Source organism: Tamandua tetradactyla, chromosome 13 (genome assembly GCF_023851605.1).
Source record: "Tamandua tetradactyla isolate mTamTet1 chromosome 13, mTamTet1.pri, whole genome shotgun sequence".
NCBI classification, from domain to species: domain Eukaryota; kingdom Metazoa; phylum Chordata; class Mammalia; order Pilosa; family Myrmecophagidae; genus Tamandua; species Tamandua tetradactyla.
This window is the reverse complement of record NC_135339.1, coordinates 52,734,842-52,756,275: the sequence shown is the minus strand read 5'-3', so window position 1 is coordinate 52,756,275 and position 21,434 is coordinate 52,734,842. Positions and strand designations below refer to the sequence as shown.

The 21,434-nt window shown below is 36.6% G+C and overlaps 1 protein-coding gene across 3 annotated transcripts in view; it reads right to left on the bottom strand.

Annotated features, from left to right (window-relative positions):
• The window catches only part of IDE (insulin degrading enzyme), a 124,208-nt gene that overhangs the window by 26,671 nt on the left and 76,103 nt on the right, over window positions 1-21,434 (bottom strand). For 2 of the 3 annotated variants that reach the window (XM_077125431.1, XM_077125433.1), the window contains exons 12-17: window positions 14,114-14,216; window positions 10,788-10,910; window positions 8,418-8,500; window positions 5,109-5,253; window positions 2,518-2,628; window positions 1,598-1,718 (exon numbers count right to left, since the gene is read on the bottom strand). In XM_077125431.1, the coding sequence (XP_076981546.1) occupies window positions 1,598-1,718; window positions 2,518-2,628; window positions 5,109-5,253; window positions 8,418-8,500; window positions 10,788-10,910; window positions 14,114-14,216 (686 nt within the window). Of the gene's footprint in view, window positions 1-1,597; window positions 1,719-2,517; window positions 2,629-4,462; window positions 4,608-5,108; window positions 5,254-8,417; window positions 8,501-10,787; window positions 10,911-14,113; window positions 14,217-21,434 lie in introns of all 3 variants that reach the window. The other variant, XM_077125432.1, reaches the window with a different exon arrangement.

Here is a 21,434-nt window from a genome sequence, read left to right as displayed (position 1 = left end):
ATTTACCCCTTTGTCTCTACTAAAATGATCTGTTTCCATTTATGCTTGCCTACTAGATGGGGAGATTCTTGATTCAAGAAATCTCATCTGATTGATTATTTCATATCCTAAGTACCTGGAGTCCAGGGCGTGGTATGCAGCAGGCAGCCCTGCATGTGGCTAGACCACACTGACCTCGGAGGTCCTTGCTACCCTGGCACTTTGACTGCTGACTGACATAAGAGGTTCAAGGCATAGTCAACCCCTCACATTGAGTTGTCTCCAAATTAAGCAACCTGGCATTACTGGATTTTGGAATGAGGGTGTATATACATATATAATGATTATTTATTATAGTAAAGAACTTCAACCATTAAAGCACTGACCTTCTCGTTATAAAGCTCACTATAGGAAGGCTTTACATGGCTATGAGATAATATTCCCTTCAGAGCTTATTCTGCTTAAGATTCATATGCTAGCTGACCCAGATCCTACAAAGGAGGAAAAAACCCAAATTCTATTCTTTTTGGTCATGCTGAATGTAGATACAGTTTCTTGACAACATATTTAAAATCAATTATGTGGTATTTTTTTAAAGGTAAAATTCCTGCTATTAACTGGATATGACATCATAATTTTGCTAAGAAAAGTGTATTAAATGTTCAGATTAAAAACATATCTGTTCTCCTTAATGAATTTTATAATGTATACTGCTATCCAATGCCTGAGGTAACCAGGAAAATAATGACTTTCAATACTTTGTTCTTGACTTGTCACTGAAGATGTAAAAAGTATAGGGTTACATTAGTACAAATAGGGACTTGCTGTCATACAAGATCATTAAAAATTCAACAGTATTCTTATTTTAATTTGCATTTTAATTCTTACCGTTGAGAATATAGGAAGAAAGATTAATTAGTGAAGTAGTGCTGGTTAGTGAAAAAGATAAAATAGTAAGAAAAGATGATATCAGTCTATATTTTTTCCAAGAAAGCAACCCCCTAAAATTTCATTTAATTCAATAGGCATTCAGGTCTACATTGAGGACATAATATTATACTAAATAAAGGGGATAAAAAGAAGGCATAATTGCTGCCCTCAAGGAATTTTGGACTTTAAACCAAAACCTCTGAAATCTAGATTTATGAAAGCAGAAAACAAAACAAAACAAAAACAAAAAAGAGAACAACTCCAGGCTTTACACATTTTCCAAGGTTTAAAAATGAACTGAACAGATCTAAGGATATCAGAGTGGGAAAAATGTCTGAGCACTGTTTTTGATAAGACTTTCAAGCTCAGCCCACTTTTCCTTTTCTGAAGACATCAATGTTAATGAGGTAAATGCTTGGGTCAGAACACTGAGTCATCTGCAGAAGCCTATGAACAGTAATAACTAACTGTTGGGTCGAGGGTAAAAGTAACAAATGCGGATAAACTGCCTGAATGCAAAAGCCACTTCAAAGGGCACAAGGTTTGTATAAAAAATATGCATACCCTGCTTTAACAAAACTGCAAGTTATTAGACCATATAAACATTAGGTATCAAGATAAACCAAAATGATTTTAGAAAACAAAAAATGAAGAGAACATTAAGCTTTAAGTAGGAAAAGAGTCTCACCATCCAGGGCTTCTTTTAATTCATCTTTAGTCCAGGCCACTTCTGTCATCAGCAAGCGGAGGTAGTACATGGCATGCTGGTGAGGCTGTTCCGCCCGGAAATTGTTAAGAGATCGCATATACTAGTGAAGGAATTTATAATTTTATAAATCCTTTTAAAAATTGCTTCAAAACATCAGTTACAATCAAACTTCCAGGTTTTATAAATTATGTGTTACTGGCATACAGGAATACTTAGTTCTTTCTCCTTTGTGACGTTACAGAAATAAGAATGACGGTTTACCACTCTCTAATACTTAAACTAAAGGGCATGCTTTTTCTTTGTCCAGGCTGCCGCTTTACTCCTACCATCTGACATGTACTCACTATACATGCATTCACTACAGGACATACTTCATCTCTCAGAAAGTTATCCCCGGCTTTGTAGGGCCTCCACCTTTTGGAATCCTTGGATCTAATACTGTAAGTCCATTTCGAAAATCTCTAAGATATATATATATATATATATATACACACACACACACATACTTTTATATAAATAAATAACGCTCTGCCCTATAGTAAGGTTCCCGTGGTAGGGAGAGCTCATCCTGCTGAATCTTGTGTTCTCATGAAATGGAGATTGGATAAACCTTTAGGGAGTCCCTGACACTACGTCTGCCTCAGGCTTCTCTGTGAAGTCAGTGCTGCTACTGTTCTAGCTCTTGAGGCCTACAGGGAAGGGGACCAGGTCTCCAACAAAGTATTCCAGGCTTCCTTTCTGGATAGAGTATAAGATTTGGCAAAGACGTGGTGAGAAGAACACAACAGAATTAAGAGTGCTTCTTTCTCTCCACTCTTCTTCTTCAAAAATGTTCATAATATGGTAATATTACTTTAGGAATTAAAAAGATACTACAAAAATGAATTTAAAAAACTTACTGCCTCTTTGATAATTTCAAATCTTTTTTCATCAATCTCAAAGGTAGCCATTTTCTCAATAATCTTCTTTAGCAAAATTGACTGCTTGTCACTGTAACCTTTCACTGAGAGCTACAAAAAGATTTCAGGTTATTAAAGACTAGAAATACCATGAAACAACTTTCAAAGAAATATACTAAGCTTAATTTTTAAACTTTCCTAAAATCTCAAAGTCATAAATGAAATAAGAAGTACTTCTTATCTTTTGAATAAAATAAAAAAGAAACAAGAAATTCAATAAATTTAACTTCTCATAAATAAGTCAAGTAAGGAAGATAATACTATCTTTAATAAGTATAATTTCATTTTTCCTAAAGAACATCAACAGTGGATAAACTCACCTGACACCAAACTATGGCTGCGCATGCCATATCATCACAATTCAAGTTCTCATGGAATAAAAATTGTAGCATGTGTTTTAAGTTTTATCTCCAAAAAAGAATTTCTTATGAATGGTAGGCTTAAGATTTTTAGAGTGTGATAAAAAGGTAAGACTCACAGGGGAATGTTTTCTAGCAAACTACTAGACACATTCCAAAATTGTTTATGTTTAAATAATTTAAAAATCAATCCTGGAGAAATCAGGCAAACCCATTTTTTTTTTTTGTCCTTGAGTTTTAATAGCAAATTACCATTAACATATATAAGTTTTTATTTGTGATAAAATGGGCTTTGTGCTGGTTGTTAGTCTGGTCCCTGAAGAATGTGATATACTTTCCTTAGCTGGTGACCTTCCTGTCTGCTGAGGTTTTGCATACTGTTCTCACAGGATATTTTAGCTGCAGTGTAGTCTCTATTGCTGTGGGTGCCACCAGGTGGAACTACAATCACACAGGCATTCCCTTTTTTCAGTGTGTTAGGCTTGCAGACAAGATTAAACTGTCTCAAGGCAAAATCCTGATGGTACATACAGTGTATGTTTGCTGAACATTTGCTTTTGCTGTTGGAACATCAGTAGAACTCATCAGATAAGCTAGTGATAAGAAGTATGGATCCTTATTGAGCAACATTGAATGGGAAACATGGTAAATGCCATATAATACAAAATTTGAAGATTAGTTTGATCCCTGAGTTTCAAATTTCCCTGGACTCTGAGAATGGTTAAATCATATACATTCTTACACACTGAACAAAAGCTACAAGAGAATTTATTTATGTGAAGGAAAAAAGTCACTGTGAACCACATAACAAACCTAAAAACTCCTAAAACCTTTCAGTTAAGAATTTAAAAACCGAGTACAGAGCACATGCTCTCATTTTGGTTTTTCATTAGAACATATAAAATATTTTCAAGAAGAGTGAGGATGAATGTGTGCCATAAAAGGGATGTTAATTTGGAACTAAAATACAAGCAGCTTGGAAACATATCAGAAAAATTTTGGAAAAAGGGATCTGGTTATTTCTTGGGATGCATTTTAATAATGCTTATTTTAAAACACACAAAATTAGTTAATGATGCATGCTACAAAATAAATTTAATGAAAATGTCAGGTATATTCAAACACAGGAACTTTCCATGACTGTCAGCAGAAATAAAGGAAGCTTATATATAAGTAATATTCAAGCACTACAACAGTTTACTATGGATATCTTTCACTTACAGATATTAATATATTCAAATGCATGAAAAGAACAACATGCTTTCAGAATCAATATGTTAAACATCTCAAGCAGAGGAACACGCAAGGAAATGTAGCACACATACATGTTCACAAGGTGCACTAAACTTTACTAAATCAATTATTAGTGGAACTAACAATAATTTGAGTTCTTTAATAATTAAAAAGGTGCAAGGAAAAAAACCATCAACCTTCTTGTTTAAAAATGCAGAAGTTAATAGTTTTCCCAAGCTCAACATAATGCTTAAAACAGTGTGGTGCCTTTCTTTGGTTTTCATTTTACTTACAAGTATTGCATTCATTCCTGATGCAATGCCATAGCTCAAACCTGAGAGGCGTGCTGCATATGTATACTCTTTTAAATCAGCCTTCAATAACCTGATAAACAGGTAAGTCATGTTGCAATGGAGAGGATCAGCATAAATGTAGCGACTAACAAAAAGAAAAACAAAAGAAATGCTTTGATACCTCAAGCAGTGGCATGGTAATGAAGAAATATGACCGAAGAGTATGGATATGCAGCCTCATGATCTGAATTAGGGAAAGAGTATACGCCAATCTCATGTTTCATAAAGGGAGGAAGATTTCATTCTCTTTTGCCAGAGATCAAGATATTCAGTTTACTAAATGAGTGAGATCTAAACCTAAATTAGGATCCAATTTTGTTTGAGGAGAAAAATATGACAATCTGATGAAAGATGTTTCAAAAAAAGGAAAAAAAGAAAAAGAAAGAAACCAAGGATAACTTGCATAATATGAATGGTATACTGCTGAATATTCAGAATAAGAGCCAACAAAAATTAAATGATGACAAAATGACTAGCCATAAAGATCTTAAAAAGAAATTAAACTCATACCCTCAGTCAAAAATGCTTCCATCAATCAATGTAAAAAATGTTGATAAGTGGAAGGCTCTAAGATGTGGGTACTTACATACATCCCATAGATGGTATTTTGGAGATCATAGCTCAAGTCTGCTAGCTCTGCTGCATATGCATACTCGTTGAGTGAGTCTTTGAGGAGCTCAAGGTACAAATAGGCCATGTTACAGTGCAAGGGGTCCACATAAGCAAATGGGCTGGAAGAAAACGTTGACAGTAAAATAGCTGGTTTATTACTTTCCAATGTGATGTGGCCATTCGGGATGCAGCAAGAGAGTGAACAGTGGTTAATTAATTTCCTGAGGATATGGTTGAATTCTTGAGTTTGTTTAGTCTCATGAGAAAAAACAAAAAACCCAGAATGTTTGAAAAAAAAGAAGTCTCAAATATGCCATGAGTGCTGTTGGCAAAGAAAAGGGAGACGGAATGGCTTACCCAGATAGCAGAACTCACAAATTAGAATGCAGGGCAGGTAAGGGGTGGAAATAGGCCAAAATGTATGCCTATATTTAGGCTAACAGGAGGAAGCATAGCTGATAGGGTTGATGCAGCATTCGTATGTTCTCTTCCTACAAGCAAGTCATACTTATGGTGGACAACAGTATGAGACTGAGAAGTTTGTGTGTTATGATTTTATGGACTTGGAAGAGAATGAGACGTGTGAAAATGTTATCTTATGCTTACACTTTCCCCAAAACCAGCAAAGCTAGAGTACTGTCAGTAAAATAATCAATAATTTCCACCATATAACTGCAGCCAGAACTAGGTAAGAACCACAAAAGAAAATATAGTGCAACAGAACCAAGTAGGATCACAGAGCTCACATAATTAAAAAACTTCACTTCCCACATAAGAAACATAATTTTTCCCATGTCACATGGGTTGGTGAGAGCAGAGCTGGGACTCTAATGCAAGCCAAATGACCTACTCATTTAACTATATGACACTGCTTACCTTTATCAGCAGCAAGTAAAAGATTCATTTTCTTTAACAAATATGCATTACATGCTTACTATAATGCCAGTGCTTTCTCAAGTCACTGGGCATGAAGAAGAAGCAAAACAGGCAATGTCCCTGACCTCACAGGACTTACAGTCTAGTTGGAAGAAACAGATAATAAACAATCAAATGTAAATATGCTAAATCAGGTGGTGATAGTGCTATGAAGAAAAATTAAGCAGGTTAAGGGGGATAAGGGTGACAAGGTGGTGACCGCAGGGAAGGAGGGGGAATAATTTACATAAGATGATCAATCAAGGGCTCTCAATAATGGAACATTTCAGCCCAGACCTGAAGGAAGTGAGGATATATCCCTGGGCATTTATGTGGGGAGAGCTTTATAGGCTGTGGAAATAGCTAATGGAAAGAACCTGAGGCAGGTGCCTCCTTGGCTTGTTTGGCAGAGAATTAAAAGTTTCACTTTATCTGTAACATAGTAAATCTAACTAATCTAAAACAAGCCAACAAATTGTATCAAAGCTGACAGTAAAGTAAAAATAAGGGTAAAATGCTTAGTCACATAAACAATTAATATCAAAGAGAAGTCTTATAGCTATACAAACATTCTCCACCTTGAAAATCTAAATTAATGCTCTGCCACTGAATTTTTCAAGTATTATATGTGATGATGTGTTTCTTCAGGCAAGCAGCAGCTCAGAAACGAAAGGCACACCTCACAAAAAAAGATCATCAAAATAAAAGAGAGGTTCTGACAGCTTAGCCCCATAGCCATCTGTGCACCTTTCTTAGGTGGGATTGAAAAGATGAGGGTGAAGCTCAGAACAGAATTCCAAGAAGAGTCCTAAAATGCTGCATCCATGGCAGCTATGCTAGTGTAATTGGAGAGGGTCTTAAACTAACTTTTAAAAGAGAACATGATTCAACTGGAATATGTAAATTCTGATTCATTTCTTAATATTAAAAAAGATCTTACTATTTTGTAGTCAGATACTGTATGCTTAAATATGAATCGGAGGGTTTTGAAAACTGCACCTAAGTATAATATAATCCAATTTCTAAAAAAGATGAAAAGGATACAGAGAGAGGCTGAGAGAGAGAGAGAAGATTTCTCTAAGTATGTGTAACAAACCTAATAGTGGTTACTTCTATACGGAATTGGTGGGAGGCAAACATTTTTTATCCTAGGAACTCTACTGAGTAGTTTAGAGAACACAAAAATGTTAAATTGTCTCTTAAAAAGGGGAGAGAATTAGTGGGAGGCAAACATTTTCTATCCTAGGAACTCTACTGAGTAGTTTAGAGAACATAAAACGTTAAATCGTCTCTTAAAAGGTTTTCTAAAGAAACTCACAATCAGAGACCAGATGGGAAAGTGATAGCAAGCTCCTTATAGTGTTACAGATATCACTCTATACTACCACAAAGTAAAGGCAGTTTTGTAGTGCTCTTGACCAATTATAAACTGACAGCCCATGTCTGGTGTAAAAAAACAAAACAACAACAAAAAACAATCTGCAAAGTTCTATATAATCTATGAATTTCATGCTATAAAACACAATGCTTACATCCCTATAATTTCAACATACTTCATGGATTGTTAATTTTCTATTTAGAAATTTCTTTTTCTTTTTCCCAAAGCATTTGAAACACATCAGCTTTAATTTCATATCTCTCCACTTGAATAAAAATTCTCAATGAAAAGGTGATTAGCATACTGAATATTATTACATATGACAGGTTCATTTCACAAACATAGACAACTGAATTTTGGAAATGTCAAATTATAAATGTAAATCCAAAAGTAAAATTTGAACTTTCACCATGCAATTAAATAAAACGAAACAAAGATGGACTAGAAATTTGCACTGAGAAATTATTGCAATGGTAGCATTAGTCATAAATTCTATTGACCATCTTCTTACATTTTATTGTCATTTTTAAGTAACAAGCCAGGAATAGAAAACACAATGTTTAAAGACTCCAGACAATTAAAGGGCTGAAAGGAACCCAAGATCATTTAACAACTACAACCTCTTCTTCTGGGCAAGTTCCAAGAATAAAAAACCAATACAAAACTGAAAACAGTCCAAACAAATTAATCTTTCCCAGTGACATTTCCAAGGGACTCTACAACCTCCCCATATTATAAAATTCAGAAGTTAGGAGGGTCCTCCTAATATCTACTATAAATCATTTCAGTTAAAAGGTGAACTCATCAATGTAAAGGAAGAGCAATTAACAATGTTGACTCTTATAATAACCCTTCACAGCAGTAATCTTCTCTTGTCTAGACTAAATAACTCTATTTCTAGGGAAGATTCCTAAGGAAACACAAAAAACTTTTAGAAATGTAATAGTTGATCTTTATAAGAAGCTTTGCAGCTACATTCGTTTTACATACCTGAAAAATTCAAAGTTAAGACAGGCCTTTGGCAAGAAAAACTTATCATCTTGTTTAAACCAGAGCTTGCTCATAGCTGTATCCTGTGATGGAGAGACAGTTTGGTTAGGAAAATACGAGCACATTAAAAAAAACATTCAATTGAATCACTCTTTATGAGGAAAAAGACAGAGGCAGTGGTTAAGAGTTTTGTTTTGGAGAAGCTGCCATCTCAGGGCCTTGAAGTATATTCAGAGGGTCACCAGGAAGTTTGAGAAGTTTGAGAGAGAAATTGCTGATTCCAGTAGCACAGAAAAATCAAATTTCTATCTCCCCAAGGAATGGGAGATGGAGTCATAACGGGAAAAGAGACAGATCAGAGAAGTCAATACCAATTTTCCTGTTCCTTGTCTTTCTGGGTACTGAGAGACAGACACAGGACTCCTTAGGGTGGTGGTGTAGTATCCAGCCTCTGGATGTTCCCAACAATTCCCACATCCTGAGATTCACCCCTATGTAGTCCCCTCCTACACTGGACCAGGTTGGTCTGTTTGACTAACAGAATGTGATGGACATGATGGCATGACACTCCCAAAATTCGATTATAAAGGGCATTTATTTAATAACAAATGAGTATGACTGCTGAATCAATATACTGATATTTCTTATAGTCTCAGTATCTTAGAGTAGCTAGAAGTAAAAACCTAACATTGTGGAACTGCAACCCATACCAAACTCTGAAATTTGTTCTACAACTGATTGTTGCTACATGCTTTGAAATTTATTGCTTTCTTGTATATATGTTATTTTTCACAAAAAAGAAAAAATATTTCTTCTAGCCTCCAGTGTTTTGGAGTAGCTAGAAGGAAAAATGTAAAACAGTGGAATGGTAACCTACAACAAACTCTGAAATCTATCCTGTAACTACTTGTTGAAGCACACTTTGAAAAGCATTCCTTTTTCTTTCTTTTGTTTATATATATGTTATATTTAACAATAAGACTTTTTAAAAAAAAAAAAAAGACACTGTGGCTTTCATTCTAGTCACTCACTTTCTTTCTTGGGTCACTCACTTTGGGGAAGCCAGATGCCATATAAGGCAACCCTACAGAAAGTCCCAGGGGTAAAGAACTTGGGCTAGCTCATAACCATGCAATTTAATTTGAAAGAGAATCCTCCAGCTGTAGTTGAACCTTTGGATGACTGCAAGAGTTTAAATAAAACTCATGAGAGTCCCTGAGCCAGAACTACCCAATTATGCCACTCTGAGATTCCTGACCCTGAAAAATTATGTGAGATAATAAACATTTATGGTTTTAAGCTACTAAATTTTGGAGTAAATTGGCTTTATTATTATTTTTTTGCAGCAATGGCTAACTAACACAGGCAAGAATGAACAAACAAGCCTCTACCTTGACTCTTTTAAACTATTCTAAAAATGGCCTTAGTTGCTCATTTGAAGTTACCTTGAAACTGATGAGATATAAATGGTTTAACTTTCTTTCTAGTTGACTCTAAAGAGGCCCACTTAAAATAAACAACAAACAGAAAGTAAAGAGGTAAACAAGCTTTCTCTTTGCATAACCTAATATATAACTCATTAAAATGTATACTTTTTAAAGAAAAATGGCTGCCTTGTTAATAATCTAGTTACTTGAGATAAATTAAGCTTGATGCTCCTAAACACTGATTCTTGTCTCATAGGGTTAATCTGAATGTTTAGTCATTTGAAGAAAATAAAAGAAGGAAAGATGTATTTCTACGGTAGTGAGGGAAGACTTGCAAGAGTTAGAAAGAATAAATGCTATAATAATTTGATCCAATTGTCTACACAATTTACCAAAGGTGTAAAATAATGCCATGAAAAGAATGTTCTGAAAAAAAAAAAAAAAAAAAAAACACTTCTTAATCATGACTCCCACTTGCCTGTAACTCCATTAACTTCAAATAGTCACTTTGTCATAATAAGAATTATTTTCAAGGGCAGGAAATCCAACAGCTCCCCTTGGACATGCGTTCATCCAGGCTTCAGAGGTCCTTCCTTATCTCTAAGTTTCATGATGCAGCATGTATCTACTGGGTGTTCAGAGGATGTGGAAAATGGCTGCCACCTTTGCAGAAGCTTGTGGTCCAACCCTAGACTTACTTTCTCTCCTGCATAGAAAATAATTCCCTAGATTCTATGTTGTTTAGTAATTTTGTTTATGCTTGCGTTAACATTTCTAGCTTTCTAATATTCCTTGTGGTTATTCTTTTCGCAAATTTTCTGTCACCTCTTGAGATATTAGCCTCCAAATCAACATGGTACCAAATGCAAGAAACCATCTCTTTACTCTCTTCCATGATTAGACTTGTTCTCCATATTTAAAATTAATGATTCTAATGTGTTACCTTAATAAGAGCAGGGTAAGGTGTCGCCTCTTTTTCTAATGATAAAATCTCAAAATTCGTAGGAATAAATTCATTCTTTGTAGGAAGTTTAAATTTTCCATTTAGGTCAGCATTTTGCCATTTCTGGATAAATAATAAGAAACACACACAAGCAAATCAGAACCTGATTCAAGAGTTTCTGAACAGTTTGGTCAACTACTATGCAAAAACTAAGGGGATAAAGGGCACAGAGCAGTATTTCCTTCACATATAAAAAGGCCAGTAACAGGACCTATTTATGAGTTTCATGAAACTTGGTTGGTCTTTCTGGTCCTAAGAAAAATTTTGCACTTACCTATCTTTCCTCTTTATACATCTCCAAAATGACCAGCTGAGGTTACTTATCTCCATAAGAAGGTAATGCTTGCTGTAGTTCTTTAAAGAATGGAGAATAATCTGTATAGGATGTATTCTCATAATTGCTTGACAATTGGTCACTTATATAGAGTCAAATTTTTCTGCTACCCTAAGGTACTTACACGTATAGCCTGAAAGTTGGGCTAATGGGGACTTTGTTCACTTCAGTACTTCTTTTGAAGGCCTGGCCCATTCCTTCCCCTGACAACCATATGAACTTTCAAATAAGCCAGTAAAAGGCTTATTTGAAAATAAGCCAAACACAAGACTAAAGACAAAGTTGAGACTTAAGTCTGGATTGTGGGACAAGACTGATATAACCTGAAGGCTAGATTTCTTTCATGGGCTATTTCCTAAAGCTAAATGGGAAAGACCATAGGCCATTAATTGCTGAACTCTAATTTACATGACTTTTAATAATTAAAAAAATGTAACTGACTGCCTGTGCTGGTTTGAAAGGAAGTATGCCCCCTAAGAAAAGCCATGTTTTAATATAAATCCCATTTCATAAAGGTAGAATAATCCCTACTCAAAACTCTATATTTGAAACTGTAATAAGATCATCTCCCTGGTTGATGTGATTTAGTTAAGAATGGTTGTTAAACTGGATTAGGGGATGACATGTCTCCACCCATTTGAGTGGGTCTTGATTAGTTTCTGAAGTCCTATAAAAGAGGAAACATTTTGGAGAATAAGAGATTCAGAGAGATTCAGAGAGAGCAACACTACAAAGCAGAGAGTCCACCAGCCAGCGACCTTTGGAGATGAAGAAGGAAGACACCTTCCGGGGAGCTTCATGAAATAGGAAGCCAGGAGAGAAATCTAGCAGATGACGCCGTGTTTGCCATGTGTCCTTCCAGCTGAGAGAAAAGCCCTGACTGTGTTCTCCATGTGCCTTCTCACTTGAGAGAGAAACCCTGAACTTCATCGGCCTTCTTGAACCAAGGTACATTTCTCTGGATGCCTTTGATTGAACATTTCTATAGACTTGTCGTAGTTGGGACATTTTCTCGGCCTTAGAACTGTAGACTAGCAACTCATTAAATTCCCCTTGTTAAAAGCCATTCCGTTTCTGGTATATTGCATTCCAGCAGCTAGCAAACTAGAACACTGCCAATAATTCCAGATTTGGTAATTCTGTCTTCAGCTGATGTGCCAGAGTTGTAAGTGCAGTTCTGTTTTGATCACTGCATTTATATCTTTTGGCACCATTATGATGCGGATATTGGCCATATTACAAATAGCAGTCTTCAAAATGGCTGCATAGAAGGGACTGGGAAATACTTCTTAAGTTATTTCACCGCTGAACTCCTGGATAAATTTTATTTTAAAATTCCCTCCCTGGGCAGGTTTGTCATGAGCAGAGTCCAGTGAATAAAGCATTCTCTCCTATCTTAGGAGTATTTCAGATCCAGGTCTAAGTTCATGGAAGAAAGATGTATATTCTCACACTGATGGGCTCCTATGCTCTTCTTGTGCATCATGAACAGGTGAGAGATACCTGAAGTACCCGATGGCTTCTTTTCTCAAACCTATTCCTTGTTTTCTTTATTGTCATTAATACAGGTCCATTTAAGAAATGTTTATTACTTGAATTTAACTAGAATTTAGACAGCGCAAGACTTTCAAAATTATACAGCCAATGAGAAAAAATAAAAAGTACTAGACAAGTAGATAAGACTCAGAGCAAAATTTGATTACTGATGAAAAGGGCAAAATACTATTTAAACATACTGGTTTTGAAACAAACCATGGCTCCCCCATATCGACAAAAAAAGCAATGATACAAAATGGGGCACGAAATACAGCGTTTTCTAAAGTCAAGACAGTATGAACCTCAGAGACTGCTCCCAGCCTGTGTTTACAACGACACAAACTCTCTGGAGCCCTCACATCTATCTCTTGTGCTCCCTTCTCCCATCTCTTCTCACTTTTCTTGGTGCCTTTCTATCTCTGTATACTCTCTACTTCAACGTCTCTACTTCAGTGGTTTGAAAGACACCTGCTGTGCCAGTTTGAAAATATTATGTACCCCAGAAAAGCCATGTTTTAATCCTGATCCAATCTTGTGGGGCCAAACCTATTGTTTAAATTGGAAACCTTTGATCAGATTGCTCCTATGCAGCTTGACCCACTCAATTGTGCATGTGACCTTTTGATCAAATTACTTCCATGGGGATGTGGCATACCCAATTGTAGGATGACCTTTGGATTAGAGAGAGACGTGACTCCACCCATTCAAAATGGGTCTTGATTAGTCTCCTGGAGTCCTTTAAAAGGGGAGACAATATAGTTTGAGAAAATACAATTGCTTCAGAGCCAAAAGAGATGCAAACATTTGGAGATACCTGGAGTGCCAACAGAGAGAGAGACGCTTAAACATGGATGTTTGGAGATGCAGAGCCCAGCATATTGTCACATACCTCCCCATAAGATGGTAAGCAAGCCAGAAACGAGAGTTGTGTCCCAGAGGAGCTAAGTGAAGGGCCTACAGACACTTAGAGAGCAAACCACTGGCATCAGAAGCTGGAAGCAACGGAACTGGGAACAAGGATCAGTAGATATCAGCTATATCCGTTGCCATGTGAGAGATACTAGCCTTTCTTGAGCAAAGGTATCTTTCCCTGGATGCTTTATTTTGGACATTTTTATTGCTTTAGAACTGTGAACTTGTAATTTAACACATTCCCTTTCTAAAAGCCAACCCATTTCTGGTATATTCCATTTCCAGCAGCATTAACAAACTAAAACATGCCATTTCCTCATACAAAAACCTAACCTCTAGCTCTCCATCTCCTTGTTCACCTCACAGAACATTGTGGACATCACTGGACTACCATTCTCCACATTTTGGTCCCTGAGATGGTGGAACTAGGAGCTCATGTGCATCACTCACACATCAGACTTATTCACAAATGGGTTAAGTCTACCTTAATGACTTCATCTGATACAGCTTCTTGTCTGTATTGGGTTCCATACCATTCTTCTGTATGATCAGTTTTTCCTTCAAAAGATTTGGAAACTATTGCAACCCTAGAGATGGATGGGGAAAAAAAAAAAAAACACAAGCAGAAAAAACTATAAACACATATTGTATACAAATTTATAGAACCTGACTCATAAAAACACAAATAATATCAAGGATGTGTTGGGCCTCTAAGAGTTAGAAAATCCTGTAAAGCTTAGTCCAAACAGGCCATGTATTTAGAGAGGTTTCTGACCCTAGTCCCTGTCATCCTTTGGTTATAGCCCATCATTTGTAGTGTGAAAAAGTCTTGCAAGAGAGATTCTTCTAGGTATGCTATTGACTAAAATCTAAAGGGTTAGAGAAAAAAACAGGAACAAGGTCAGTTGAAAAGCAGTCCTTAAAAATATAAAAGTAAGTACTCCTTCCCAGGAAAGCTCACGCCTAGAGTGAACAGGATGGCTAAGAAAACCTGTTGGCTCAGACAGAGATTAAAAAAATCACAAATATACCAATGCAACTTTCAAATATATCTTGTGGAGATTCAGAGAGAGGAGAGAATGTTGCAGCACCACGAAGCAGAGAGTCTACCAGTCAGTGACCTTTGGAGATGAAGGAAAATGCTTCCCAGGGAGTTTCATGAAATAGGAAGCCAGGAGAGAAAGCTAGCAGATGACACCGTATTCGCCATGTACCCTTCCAGCCAAGAGAGAAGCCCTGTGTTCGCCATGTGCCTTCTCACTTGAGAGAGAAACCTTGAACTTCATCGGCCTTCTTGAACCAAGGTATCTTTCCCTGGATGCCTTTAATTGGACATTTTTTCGGCCTTAGAACTGTAAACTAGCAACTCATTAAATTCCCCTTGTTAAAAAAAAAATATATATATATATATCTTGTACATGTACATTGGCTTTTCTGCTGTAAGAAGAAAAGAGACAAGACCAAAAAATGTCTTTCTATCTCCTGGTTTATAAAAAGCTTTCTTTGACGGGATAGTAGAAATAACCCAAAATATAAGTCAGATGGGAAAAAAAAAACATTCAAGGAAGGAAGGTAAAGGTAAAATGATGTCAAAAGGAAGTGAACAAAAGATTATAGGAGTAGAGATGCAAAAGAAGCTCTGTACCACTGGAACTCTGTAAATTATGGCAGACAACCAGGCACATTTCTATCCCTACAGCCTTTTAATTATCAAAGTTGGAAATATTACACTTGTCCCAATAGAGTCAACCCCAGGCTAGGCCGATACTATTTTGAATCTTGCGGCTCAAGGAGTTCTACACCAATAGCTTGTAGAGCACAGCATGAAGTCAGTCCTGTTATAGTTCCACTTCTCCCTTAGGTCCCAATTCAAAGATTAGGTCCAGGCCCATTCCTACTTGTTCTTCCCTGTTCTCCCTGAGATTTGGTTCTAGCCTTCGAATATAGGCCTTACAGCTGAAAGCCCAGTACCTGTAATCAAAACTTCTCTGCATTGAATATACATCCATTTCCAGAATAACAATCTCTGTTTCATACATCCCTTGTTGGACTCCCCAACTTTAATGCCTGGTAGTCTAAACCACTGAATATTTCTTATCATTCATTCTAGACAAAATACTCTACCTGGTTGACTGGTCTTGCTCCTATCACATGCTTTTGAGTAGATATCCTAACATAACTCATTTATCTGTCAGTATGATTGACTGAATTCACAGCTCCAGGTGTTCCTGGTCTGGTCTACTTGGTCTGAGTAATACCAGTTTCATAAAACATGCTAAGAAAGAAATATATTCCACAGAAATGGAGAGGAATCATAGGGTTTAGCAGACGAAAAAATTCTGTTATCACGTCCAGAAGAAAGTAATATATGTTGGTAGTTTTTTTTTTTTTTTATGTTTATTTTATTTATTTATTTTTTTATTAATTAAAAAAATTAACTAACACAACATTTAGAAATCATTCCATTCTACATATGCAATCAGTAATTCTTAATATCATTACATAGATGTATGATCATCATTTCTTAGTACATATGCATCGATTTAGAAAAAGAAATAGCAAGACAACAGAAAAAGAAATAAAATGATAATATAGAAAAAAAATAAAAATACAAAATACAAAATATATATATTAAAAAACAGAACAAACAAACAAAAAAACTATGGCTCAGATGCAGCTTCATTCAGTGTTTTAACATAATTACATTGCAATTAGGTAGTATTGTGCTCTTCATTTTTGAATTTTTGTATCTAGTCCTGTTGCACAGTCTGTATTATGGGCTATGCTTAACAGGAAAACATCAAAAGTACCACAGCAATACCTGGGGTAAATAATGGGGTGAGGGACAAGAATTAAGGGACCATTTGGGTTTTATAATTGGTGAGGGTGTGTTTATTGGTTATCTTTCTCCTGGGAACAATGAAATTGTTTAAAATTGAGGGGTTCTGAGGAACTGTTGACTTTGCACATTACACATGATGACCAATGAATGGAGAGGACTGCAGGATGCACTGATTTGTAAGTATACTGGTGAATGATGATGCATAGATATGATCAAATATTGTGCTGGTACAAAAAGGATCGAATTTGTGAGGCATGCAGCATTGTGATTAAACCTCTGGGACATTTGGTGAGGCAAAATAAGCCAGAAACAAAAGACCAAATATTGTATGGTCTCATGCAGAAAATACTTATAAGGAAACAGGGGCTTAGATTGTGAGCTCTTACAGCAGTCACATTTATTCTGGGCTAGTAATTGTTATTTCTGGAGTTTAAGAGCATGTTTTATGTATGTATAACCTGGTAGTTAGATATAGGAACAAAGCCAATCAGGTTGGGACTAAGTTAACTCAGAATACAGGGGTAAGGAAGGCATCATATTATAGAACTTCATCTACTCTTTGAGGTCAAAGCAATAGAGATTTATTTTCTACATAACCTAAACTTTCTGTAGGACATAATCCAACTCCACTTCTTTGGATAGATAATTCCATCAAAATAGAGAAAGCCCAGAATAAGATGAGGGCCTTTAATCTTGTAGATATTAATATAATGCCTAGATAAATCTCAGAAAACATTGAGCAGATAGTCAAAAAGTATTGGCAAAGTCCCTTGAGAGATGGAAGAAAAAATATGGAACTATTAAACTTTACTATGGGGGAAAATTCTGATACTATATCTAATATTAGGAACATCCAAATCAATAGGTGATGTCCTTGATCTTTTTTTTTTTTTAATTTTTTTATTAATCAAAAAAAAGAAAAGAAATTAACACAACATTTAGAAATCATTCCATTCTACAAATGCACTCAGTAATTCTTAGTATCATCACATAGATGTATGATCATCATTTCTTAGTACATTTACATCGATTTAGGAAAAGAACTAGCAAAACAGCAGAAAAAAATATAGAATGTTAATATAGAGAAGAGAATTAAAATAATAATACTAATAATATATATATATATATAAAGGAAAAAGAAAAAAACAAAAACAAAAGATACAAACACACAAACAAACAAAAAACCATATTTCAGGTGCAGCTTCATTCAGTGTTCCAACATAGTTACATTACACTTAGGTATTATTGTGCTGTCCATTTTTGAGTTTTTGTATCTAGTCCTGTTGCACAGTCTGTATCCCTTCAGCTCCAATTACCCATTATCTTACCCTGTTTCTAACTCCTGCTGGTCTCTGTTACCAATGATATATTCCAAGCTGATTCTCAAATGTCGGTTCACATCAGTGGGACCTTACAGTATTTGTCCTTTAGTTTTGGGCTAGACTCACTCAGCATAATGTTCTCTAGGTCCATCCATGTTATTATATGCTTCATAAGTTTAGTCTGTCTTAAAGCTGCATAATATTCCATCGTAGGTATATGCCACAGTTTGTTTAGCCACTCGTCTGTTGATGAACATTTTGGCTGTTTCCATCTCTTTGCAATTGTAGTTAATGCTGCTATAAACACTGGTGTGCAAATGTCCGTCTGTGTCTTTGCCCTTAAGTCCCTTGAGTAGATACCTAGCAGTGGTATTGCTGGGTCGTAATCCATTCTGCCATTCTATGTCTTTTGATTGGGAAATTCAGTCCATTAACTTTTAGTATTATTACTGTTTGGATGATATTTTCCTCTAACATTTCGCCTTTTGTATTATATATATCATATCTGATTTTCCTTCTTTCTACACTTTACTCCATACCTCTCTCTTCTGTCTTTTCGTATCTGACTCTAGTGCTCCCTTTAGTATTTCTTGCAGAGCTGGTCTCTTGGTCACAAATTCTCTCAGTGACTTTTTGTCTATAAATGTTTTAATTTCTCCTTCATTTTTGAAGGACAATTTTGCTGGATATAGGAGTCTTGGTTGGCAGTTTTTCTCTTTTAGTAATTTAAATATATCATCCCACTGTCTTCTAGCTTCCATGGTTTCTGCTGAGAAATCTACACATAGTCTTATTGGGTTTCCCTTGTATGTGACAGATTGTTTTTCTCTTGCTGCTTTCAAGATCCTCTCTTTCTCTTTGACCTCTGACACTCTAACTAGTAAGTGTCTTGGAGAACGCCTATTTGGGTCTATTCTCTTTGGGGTGCGCTGCACTTCTTGGATCTGTAAATTTAGGTCTTTCATAAGAGTTGGGAAATTTTCAGTGATAATTTCTTCCATTAGTTTTTCTCCTCCTTTTCCCTTCTCTTCTCCTTCTGGGACACCCACAACACGTATATTTGTGCGCTTCATATTGTCATTCAGTTCCCTGATCCCCTGCTCAAGTTTTTCCATTCTTTTCCCTATAGTTTCTGTTTCTTTTTGGAATTCAGATGTTCCATCCTCCAGTTCACTAATTGTAGCTTCTGTCTCTTTAGATCTACCATTGTAGGTATCCATTGTTTTTTCCATTTTTTCTTCTTTGTCTTTCACTCCCATACGTTCTGTGATTTGTTTTTTCAGATTTTCTATTTCTTCTTTTTGTTCAGCCCATGTCTTCTTCATGTCCTCCCTCAATTTATTGATTTGGTTTTTGAAGAATTTTTCCATTTCTGTTCGTATATTCAGCATTAGTTGTCTCAGCTCCTGTATCTCATTTGAACTATTGGCTTGTTCCTTTGACTGGGCCATATCTTCAATTTTCCGAGCGTCATCCATTATTTTCTGCTGGTGTCTGGGCATTTGATCAGATTTCCCTGGGTGTGGGACCCAGCTGGTTGAAAGCTTTTTCTGTGAAATCTCTGGGCTCTGTTTTTCTTTTCCTGCCCAGTAGGTGGCGCTCGTGGCGCTCGTCTGTCTGCACGGCAGTCGGCCCGGGAAACCGCGCGTGGAGGGCGGGGGGTGTCGCCAGCCGCCCTGGCTTGGGGGAGTGCCGGTCCTAATTGCCCAGCTGGCCCGAAACGCCAAGCGTGACGGGAGGGCCCCGCTATCCAACGTTCCCAGTCAGACCGGGGAGCCACGTGCGTGGAGGGGACCCCAGTCGCCAGCCGCCCCGGCCGGGAAAACGCGCGCCCCTCGGGTATCTCACCCCAGCAGATTCTCCCTGCCCGTTCAGCTGTTCCAGAATGGGGTACGCTGTCTTTTTGGTCTCTGTCGTGACTCCGGGAGCTGTTTCGTATTGTTTCTGTTTCTTTAGTTGCTTTTCTGGAGGAGGAACTAAGACCCGCGCGTCTTACTAAGCCGCCATCTTCTCCGGAAGTCAGCATTGGTAGTTTTTTTTTATAATATACTTTTTATTTTGAAATAACTTCATACTTACATGAGTTGCAAAAATAATACAAAAACCAGAGATCTCCAACTAATTTTTACCTAGATACCTAAGATGCATCAACTTTTAACATTTTGCCACTTCCATCCATTCATCTATCTATATTATCTATTTTCTAAGCACTTGAGAGTGGTTATATACACCACACTCCTTGAACACAATACTTCTATGTACTTTACTAAGAAACAGGATATTATTTATGTAACCACCTGTGCTGATTTGAAAATATTATGTACCCCAGAAAAGCCATGTTTTAATCCTGACTCCATCTTGTGCAGGCAGCAATTTCTTTTAATCCTGATTCAATAACGTAGGTTGAAATCTTTTTATTAGATCATCTTCATGGATTTGTGACACATCCAATTGTGGATATTAACTTTTGATTAGATGGAGATGTGACTCCACCCAATCCAGGTGGGTCTTGATTAGTTTACTGGAATCCTTTAAAAGAGGAGAGAAACAACAGGAACTACTGAAACGACAGAAGCCTCAGAGCTGACATACTTCACAGTGGAGCTGACACAAATGCAGACACGTGGAGAACAGAGATACAGATGTCTGGAGATGCTTGGAGCCCAGAAGACATCATCATGAGATGTTAAGCTAGCCAGAAACTGGAGAGAGCCAAGAGAAGCCAAGTGAGGAAAGCCAGCCCCAGAGAAGCAAAGGGAGGAACCCCCACAGGAACAGAGACTAAAGCAAGAGAGCCCAGGTGGAGGGGACAGCAGATGCCAGGCACATGACTTCCCAGCTGACAGAGGTTTTCCAGACCAATAGTCCTGCCTTGCAAGAAGGTAACCTCTTGCTGGTGCCTTAATTTGGACACTTTTGTTTCCTGAGAACTGTAAATTGTAAGTTATTAAATCCCCCTTAATAAAAGCATTCCAGTTCTGATATATCACATTTCGGAAGCTTTCCTGAAACAAAGCAATCATGTTCAGGAAATTTAATATTGATATAAAGCCTACAGTCTAAAGTCCAACTTTTACATATATCCCAACAGTGTTCTTTTGGGGATTTTATCCTCCATTATTGGGTCCAGTCTAGGATCAAGAATTGCATTTAGCTGTTATTGTCTCTTTAGTCTCTTTCTGTCTTAAATTGTGGAAACATATTTGCAACATGAATTTCCCCATCACAAAATTAGGAAGTGTTCCTACTTCTTCAATTTTTTGGAAGAGTTTAATGAGGAATGGTGTCAATTCTTCTTTGAATGTTTGGTAAAACTCACCAGTGAAAAGAATACAGCTCTGGACTATTCTTTGTTCAGAGGTTTTTTTTATTACTGATTCAATCTCTTGTCATTGATCTGTTCAGATCTTCTCCTTCTTCTTGAGATAATTAAGGTAATATGTTTCTAGGAGTTTGTCCATTTCATCTAGGTTGTCTAATATGTTGGTGTACAGTTATGCACAATATCCTCCTATAATCTTTAAGGGGATTTTATTTCTGTGGGGTGAGTAGTAATGTGCCCTCTTTCATTTCTGATTTTTGTTATATGCAGTCCTTTCTTTTTTTTTCATTCTTGGTATAGCTAAAGATTTGTTAATTTT